General features: G+C 39.9%; 2 protein-coding genes across 2 annotated transcripts; both read left to right on the top strand.

The window, feature by feature from the left end:
• Positions 1-64: 64 nt before the first annotated feature.
• On the top strand, positions 65-3,944 carry dcps (decapping enzyme, scavenger). Its single transcript, XM_026943894.3, has 6 exons — positions 65-279; positions 739-889; positions 1,102-1,247; positions 2,499-2,612; positions 3,056-3,166; positions 3,515-3,944. Exons 1-6 carry the CDS (start codon positions 97-99, stop codon positions 3,779-3,781), a joined length of 972 nt encoding a protein of 323 aa, XP_026799695.3. The 5' UTR covers positions 65-96; the 3' UTR covers positions 3,782-3,944.
• Positions 3,945-4,064: 120 nt separating this feature from the next.
• On the top strand, positions 4,065-8,344 carry kcnj1b (potassium inwardly rectifying channel subfamily J member 1b). The gene is made up of 2 exons (XM_026943690.3): positions 4,065-6,102; positions 6,457-8,344. Exon 2 carries the CDS (start codon positions 6,459-6,461, stop codon positions 7,590-7,592), a length of 1,134 nt encoding a protein of 377 aa, XP_026799491.1. The 5' UTR covers positions 4,065-6,102; positions 6,457-6,458; the 3' UTR covers positions 7,593-8,344.
• The last annotated feature ends 121 nt before the right edge of the window (positions 8,345-8,465 follow it).

Here is an 8,465-nt window from a genome sequence, read left to right as displayed (position 1 = left end):
AAAAAAATTATTATATATATTTTTTCCTTTTAAATATTTTTGTGTACGTACTGTACATAGCATAACGCCATTGGTCCTTTCGGTCACGTGAGCAAAATGGCGGCGCCCCAAAATGGCGGAGACTCCGACCCGCAGAAAGAAGCAAAGCGGCTGAAAACGGATGAAAATGATGCTGGAAATGAAGGCGAGCCCACAGCAGAGATGTCCATTTCGGGCTTTGAAGTGGGACGGATCCTCCGCGACTCTGCTAGGGAGAAAAACATTTTCGTACACGGAAAGGTACAAAGGGAAAAGTCGCGGGATGTTAGCCTGGTAGATAACGTTCCTCTTGGGTTGCATCTCAAACGGCTGTTCGCAGCCTTCATTAGTGCACTACTTAGTGTGTGAAATAATGGCTTCTACGCCCTTCATAGTGCGCTGGACGTCTGATAAGGAGCCGTTTAGGATACAGCCGACTTTACAATGAAGTTGCAGAGGGCTAATGATCCAAAATTGTATTATTTACTTTTTTACTTTAGGATTTTTAAAAAAAATAATTAGATAATTAAATAATTAATATAATATAATATTTTTTTTAAAAAATAATGAATCATAAACTGTAAGGAATATTGTTTTTAATGGAAAACAGTCTTTCACATCATTTCTCCAACTCTGTATTGGCTTCCTATACAAGTTAACATTCATTCTTTTATTCTCCATTCCTTTTTTTCACTTTCTTCTGTGTCTTTTTGTCTTTAGATTGATGACCAGGAGGCTATTATCATTCTGGAGAAAACACCGATCACACAGGATGTCCTTCCAGAGATGTTGAAGAACAGCACACAGATGCTGGAGATGAGGAACGACATCTACAGCACCTACCAGCTCCAACCGCCACCGCGTCTCAACGGTAAGAAACCTAGACGTCTGGTAGACAGACATGAACCCATCTGATACGGCGTATCCTCTGGCTCGGTATTGGATCTGAATTTGAGGTACGTACGATGTATTTTCTGCTGTAAATGTGTGTGACGGCTGTGTGTGACTGACATGACGTAGATCTTGCACGCAGCTTAAGACAAAATAGCAGATGGTTTTTAATTAATTCTGTCTCACCTGCAGGAATTAAGACCACTGTGATCTGCCCGGCAACGGAGAAACACGTGAAGAAGTATCTGCGTCAGGAGACGTTCCTCATTGAGGAGACTGAGGATGACTATCAGTCCATCACGCTTCCCTACATAAACAGCCAGAGCTTCAGCGTGCAGGTAGGTCTTGTCCACGTACCACTTCTGCTTATGAGGTGTAGCTCGACTTGGCACATTACCCATAATGCTCCATGTTGTCACCATTTCCACTGCCAAATGAGCAGATCCAGAGTTAAACACCTGCTCTGAATTTGGTTACCCTTCTTCAAGCCGAACCAGGATATACGGGGGAAATGGAAAATAGTACAGATCATCGTTTGATCAAAAATACATTCCGATTAATATGTCTGGCAGGAATTTCTTTTTCAGAGGAACAAAATTTTCGGTAGCAGTCCAAAGTTTCCCTCTCTTTAAAAGTCCAGGTGGATTCAAGAGCATTTAAGCAGTTTTTATTTATTTTCACACAGTAACATTTTCTTTGTCACTATGTAGCCTAAGCACACAGTACTGTACAAACTTTGTTATAGAAGTTTATTTTCTGACTTCTACATTATTGATTCAGTACAAAAACATTTTAGATTCCAAACATTAGTTTTCCAGCACAAAATGAAATGTTACAGAAAAATGTTTGTATGTCAGTAAAGAAAGCAGCAGATTCCATAAGAGACACTTTTCAGATAAAAACATAATGAAGGCTGCTGGGTTTCGCTGCAGAAATAAGAAGCGAGTCGACAGTCAAAGTCTCCAGAAGAACTATGGCTGCTTCTGCAAGATGCTCAGTAACACTTCCAGCTCATTTCCTTATAAAACTGGACACACTGCACCTGAGAATACTGTTTTTTAAAAAAAGTGAAGGATCGTCACACCAAATATTGACTTTGTTTCATTCATTACTGTTTACTGCTCTTTATAGTATTTTTTAATGTAGAAACATTTAGTTTCATTATTTTTGAAGGCATCTTTGCTCTACAGCATTTCTTTGCATGTGCCTCAGACTTTTGCACAGTACTAAACATTTTGTTCCTGTGATTCAAGTAAAATCTGCCATCTTCTGGTTTGGCCAAATTGCAAATGACTTCTGATTCACTCTGCTTGTGCTTTATAAATGATATAATAACATAATGGAGCTGAACACATTCAGCACTTGAAAATGCACATCTGCCTTTTGTGTGTTTTTGTTTTGTGTCCTAATAAAATATTGGCACACTTGGCTGTGTTTGGGAGCATGGCCCACCATTCAGCTGCTAACCTCCAGAGAAACTCCTCCTGCTTTCACAGGAAGAGTTACATCATGGAGACGCTTTATTTAGTGTGAGGAGTGTGCTTTATAATGTTGAAGGCAATAAAGACATGGTTGCTTTTCTCCTGCAGTGGGTCTACAACATCTTGGAAAAGAAAGCGGAGGCTGATCGGATTGTTTTTGAAGATCCAGACCCGCAAGTTGGTTTCGTCCTGCTGCCAGATTTCAAATGGGACCAAAAGCAGGTTTGTGAACATCTCAATGTAAATGATGATTTCGCTAAATATCGACACCACGATTATATCACGACAAAATAGTTTTATTGTACTTTATCATTTTAAATGGAGGTGTGCCCTAAAGTCTGAACACAGAATTACTTTTTTTTTTTTTTTTTTTAACAATACTTTTTGAGCGGACTTTGTACAAATTGTGTTAGTGAGCCAAATAACGTGTGATTATTCAGACATAAGCTGTGAATCATGAACAATCTGGCTATATTAGTGTCAGAGCTTCACTGCAAAACTTTAGACACTAAACATATCTTGGGGTAAAGGCGAGCATTATCGCTCTACTGAGTCAATGTACGGTGTAGCTGAATGCTTGATTAATGATAAAGAAGTTTGTTTGGTGAAACAGAAGAAATTTAATATCAGGACTCAGTTGTGAAGCTTTGTTTGCCCCATTTCAGCTCGATGACTTGTATCTGATTGCAATCGTACATCGAAGGGACGTAAAGAGTTTGAGAGATCTCACGCCTGATCATCTTCCTTTACTGAGAAACATCCGTGAGAAAGGACTGGTAAGTGCGAAAGAGCTAACAAAGATAACGGAGTTGTCCGAACGTTTTTAAAATGGCTTTAAAAGATCGTGATGGTAATGAATTGTAATTTCTTTCTGTTAAATATTAAACAAGTACTTTTTTGAGTGTGGCTTATTTTGGTCTTCAGAGTATGTTTATGTCACAAATCTCTGGAAGACAGGACGAGACCTCTCTCTCTCTTTCTCTCTCTCTCTCTCTCTCTCTCTCTCTCTCGCACTCTCTCGCTCTTTTTTTTTTTTTTTGGGTTATGAATTTACTCTTCATATTACGGAATACAGCTCTTGCTCGTGGTAGAAAATGTTTGAAATGCACCCTGACTCCTAACAGGAGGCCATCATGAAGCGCTTCAGCGTCCCGGCGTCTAAACTGCGAGTGATGCTGCACTACCAGCCGTCCTACTACCACCTCCACGTGCACTTCATTTCGCTGGATTACGAAGCTCCGGGGTGCAGCGTGGAGAGAGCGCACCTGCTCATCGACGTCATCCAGAACCTGCAGGACGACCCTGAGTACTACCGCAAACACACACTGACCTTCCCGATACGGGCGGACGACGCACTGCTGACCAAGTTCAAAGAAGCAGGGAGAGTCTAGATTATTCCTTTTTTAAAACATGGTCAACTGTGTGTGTGTGTGTGTGTGTGTGAAGGGCATTTGTGTCTTACTGTAATCCTGACAAAGTCTTCTCCGATTTGTCTCAGTTGTGTATTTTTCCACATGTATGTAATGTAAACTTTGATATGTGTGTTTTTTTTTTTTTAAATAAAATATTGATTCATTAACACTGCTGTGCTCTGAGACTTCAAACACAATCACACTGGTGGATGAACACTGCTTTTTAAATATAGATTTTTACGATTTTATTTTTTCTGTGTGACTTTTTGCTCTTCTCTGTATTTTGTCCTACATACATCTCCCAGCCGGCTTCAGCTGGATCCCTAGCGAAAAAGAAAAAAGCTTTGTAGTGTTGCTGGTAGTTGTATCATTCTTTTAGCACAGGGTCCCTGGTAGCACGCTGTGAAAATTCATTTAGTTGCAAAGCCGAGGGGCCTCTTTGTAAAAGTTGCGGCCTCATTTGAGAAGATTAAGTTAAAACTTGTTACAGACCCTCTCTCAAAAACTCTTTACAGCCTCGTAAAAGGAAGAAAAGCAGTTATGGATCTGATTTCTATAATCTGGTTATTGTGCGTGGGTTTTAGTTGTATCTTTGTGTTTGAGAGTGCATGTAAAATTATTATAAATATCTTGCCCTTGTTTTTCTGGTCAGTTAATTCAAAAGGCTCGGTCTTGTAGTATGATAACAGCTCTGGTCAGATTAAGTCAAATGGTCTTTTATTTCTTTTTCCTGCACCAGCAGTGTGTTTGCTCATTACTGCCTGTCTTCTGGCTTCAAGTGCGAGTGTTTCTTTGGATCTTATAATTGTGAACAGCAATGGATATCATTTATCAGGGATTAGTGTTTCCTGCAACACGTGGACCTGTCAAAACTAACTTTCTAAACCTCTTTATTACCTTACTTTATTCCTTGTACATCCAGATGACAAATTAAAGGAAAAACCAACATTACTGAAATGCTGGTAAGGTGTTCAGCCTCCCCAAGCCACCAGAGCAGCTTGAGTGATCCTTGGCATTGATTCATCGCAAATCTGGAATGGTACTGGAGCGATGAGCACCGTTCTTCCAAAAGATATTCCCTCTTCCTGTGTTTTTTTTTAATGATGGAGAGCGCTTGGTCTGGAATTTAAAATCCGTTCAGTTGAGTTGAGATCTGGTGAATGTTAAGGGCAACTCATAGCATATGATTTAATCATTTTCATCCTCATCAATACATTCAGTGAGCCCTTTTGTGCTGTGAATGGGGTGGAGTCATCCTGGAAGAGACCACGCCCATCAATATAGAAACGTTTCCTCGTGAGTTAATGGTGATCAGGATTGATTTGCAATGATGTTTCCCTTTAAGTGGAGCAAAACCATAAGATCAAGAGTAAATAAATGCCCCGTACAGTGCAACCAAACTGCTGTTTTTTCCTTTAATTTGTCACTTGTATGTCATTTTATAGTTCAGTAACCTCTTTTAGCATAATTATTTACTGCAGAATGAGGTCTGGATTGTGTCCAGGTTCGTGTAGCTGCCAGCTCATGAATCTAACTATTGCATATTTTATAATTTATAGGAAGGGGATTTTTGCAGCTACATCTGCCTTACTACTGTATTCTATTTTATGTTAGAATGAGTGTATACTGTATTTATATAATAATGAAATACTTTATTTACAGTGCCTTGCGTAAGGTGACACTTTAATTGCACACAGGTCGACTCCGTTCAGCTAATTACATGACTTCTGATGGCAACTGGTTGCACCAGAACTAGAACAGTAATATGCTAACACACTGAGAGCGTAGACAGGAGCGAGGGCTGTATGGAGTTCAGAGAATAAAGGCAAGTGTGATTGAAGGATTGCTTTGTGAAGTTTTAGGCCCCTCACGGGTAAAATCCAAGCAGTGGGGAAGCTCTTTGGAGGGTTTTTGTTATTTTTTTCATCAGATGGGGTTCCTTCTGGTCAACAAAACGAGTCCAAGAAACCACGTACACCCTTAAACAGGACAGTTTAATTTTCAGTTATATCAAGGTATCATAATAGTCGTAATTGTGTTTTCTGCTGATTTGTAAGATAATGTCCATGTGTAAAATGTTTTGAACCACTTTTCCTCTTTGTCAACTGTGGCATGTGCCTGGGATTAGGGCATTTCAGTGCGGATTACTTTTTCGAGGCTCCCCGATGGTGTTTTGCTAGACGGAGAAGAAGAAGGAGTTTCATCTTGCCTCTTGCATTTTGTTTTTAAGCTTTTAAAAGTTGAAGTAGTTCATTAATAGTGCTTTGGTAGACCGGCTGCTAACCTCTGTGTGAGTGAAGGTAAGTTACTTTGTTATTTTTGGTAAATTTTTCCATTGTATCTCACTAATCAAGCTGGTTGCTGATGTTAAGTAACTAGTAGGATCTCGGCAATGGATATGATTGAAATGAGACTTCTGTTGCATTCAGGCTCTTGAAAAATTGACGTTTAGTATGTGCCATCCGAATCTTAGTAATCTTACTTTAACTTGTGAAGAGTAGTTTAGAACCACACACTTGTTTTTTTATTAATTTATTACATAAAATCTACTACCAAATAGAGTAAATACAGGACTATCAAATCATGGCAGAATGTAGATGAATATCTTACCTCTTATTATTATGCTGAAAGTTTTGCTTCTTTTTCCATTGAAGGAATGTTGCAGTTCATCCGTAAGGAGGTTCATGATCATGTAGCGGAACACAGGATTCGACGGACACGGCTCGTGACCAAGGACGGCCACTGTAACATTGAATTTGGCAATGTAGCGTATCATAGCCATTTTGCTTACCTGATGGACTTTTGGACCACCTTTGTTGAGATCCGGTGGCGTTTTGTTATTCTTTCTTTTGTCGCTGCTTTCACAGGGAGCTGGTTTGTCTTTGGCTTGCTGTGGTACTTCATTGCAAAAAGCAACGGGGACCTGGAGGGAGAGAATGTTCCTGATACCCATTTAAAGTGTATCGAAAACGTAAACAGTCTCACAAGTGCCTTTCTTTATTCCTTAGAGACACAGACGACCATTGGATACGGTGGACGAGCTTTGACAGGTCACTGTGCTGAGACAGTAGCCCTTCTCGTCATCCAGTCTCTAATGGGTGCCATTATAAACTGCTTCATGTGCGGCCTGATTCTGGCCAAAATCTCCCTTCCGAAAAATCGAGCCAAGACTGTTACCTTTAGTGACACGGCTGTGATCTGTTTGAAAAACGAAAGCCTGTGCTTGCAGATCAGAGTCGCCAACCTTCGGAAGACACTGCTGATTGGCAGCCATATTTACGGCAAGCTCTTGAAAACCAGTGTCACTCCTGATGGGGAGCCCATCATCCTGGACCAGGTCAATGTTGACTTCCTGGTGGATGCTGGCAAGGACAACCTCTTCTTCGTTTGTCCGCTGACACTGTACCATGTTATTGACAGTTCTAGTCCTTTTTCAGAGATGACTGCAGATACACTTCAGCAGCAGGACATTGAACTGGTGGTCTTCTTGGAGGGCATGGCTGAATCCACAAGTTCCTCGTGCCAGGTTCGCACGTCCTACATCCCATGTGAGATCCAGTGGGGTTACTGCTTCCTGCCCATAATCTCCCGAACTAAAGGGGGCAAATACCGTGTCGATTTCTCTAATTTCTCCAAAACCATTCCAGTAGCCACACCTCACTGCCCCAGCTGCTATCTAAATGAACCAAACAAAGATCTTGTACTTCACCAGCATGGACAACAAGGCATCAACAATCCTGGTTTTGAGGTAGTTAGTACTGAAGATTTGGTGGACAATGTGCAAATGTGACGTAGATGGCTGGAGTACCTGGAGAACCCCCTGTCCATCTCAGGAAGGGCTGTTAATTAGCTGATGAGTTGAATTGGGTGAGTTAGAGCAGGAAAAATGCTAAAATGTTCTGGAGAGGGGCTTCTCTAGAACCAGGGTTGGGAACCTGTGGCCTAGAGCAAAGTGCTGCTTTGAAACAATAGAACGTGACTGAAGATTGAATAGGCATCACTGTTTAGGATCAAGCTGACCAATCATTACCAGTTTGTCAGTATATGTTTGTTCTGAATATACAAAGGACAAATATGGTGTTCCTCAGGGCTCTGCACTAGTGCCTCTCCTGTTTTTAATATGCATGTTATCTTTGGGAGATAACTGCAGTGTAGTTAGCTAATCTTCACACATAAACATATATATAACTAATCAACTGACTTTCCATTGTAACATACTGTTTAAAAGTTTGGATTTCAAATAATTTTCTTAATTAGTAATTAATTAAATAATTAATATCATTAAAGACTGACAGGAGCCCAAATCCCACTTTTTGAAGGTTGTGTATTTTCCTAATTAAATGTTTCAGTTGTCTTTACTTAAAAAAGTTACTTCCTTGAATTGGATATATTATTAGTGTTTTACTTTACTATTTTTTTTGCAAGTAACTGTGGCTCATTTTGACTTGATTAGCTGCAAATCAACATGAATGCCAGTTCACTGAAAGTTTTCTCCTTCCTGATCATTACTAATTGCAAAATTGCCTATCAATACAAGTGTTGAAGTTGAAACCATTCTATTTTTTTATTTGATAATAAATGCACTTGATATAGAAACATGAGGTCAACATTCTTTTTGTTGAGGTGGTTGTGCATTTTTCTGAGATTTTTAGTCATTTTAGCT

The sequence above is a fragment of the Pangasianodon hypophthalmus genome, chromosome 17 (assembly GCF_027358585.1).
Source record: "Pangasianodon hypophthalmus isolate fPanHyp1 chromosome 17, fPanHyp1.pri, whole genome shotgun sequence".
Taxonomy (NCBI): domain Eukaryota; kingdom Metazoa; phylum Chordata; class Actinopteri; order Siluriformes; family Pangasiidae; genus Pangasianodon; species Pangasianodon hypophthalmus.
Note: the sequence above shows the minus strand (reverse complement) of the source record. Positions and strands in the feature narration are given on the sequence as shown.

Excerpts from the sequence above, each read along its gene's own strand:
- dcps (XM_026943894.3), top strand. The coding sequence starts at position 97 with ATGGCGGCGCCCCAAAATGGCGGAGACTCCGACCCGCAGAAAGAAGCA. Across the intron at positions 890-1,101 it reads ACCGCCACCGCGTCTCAACG|GAATTAAGACCACTGTGATC; the intron begins GTAAGAAACCTA and ends TCTCACCTGCAG. Across the intron at positions 1,248-2,498 it reads GCCAGAGCTTCAGCGTGCAG|TGGGTCTACAACATCTTGGA; the intron begins GTAGGTCTTGTC and ends TTTCTCCTGCAG.
- kcnj1b (XM_026943690.3), top strand. The coding sequence starts at position 6,459 with ATGTTGCAGTTCATCCGTAAGGAGGTTCATGATCATGTAGCGGAACAC.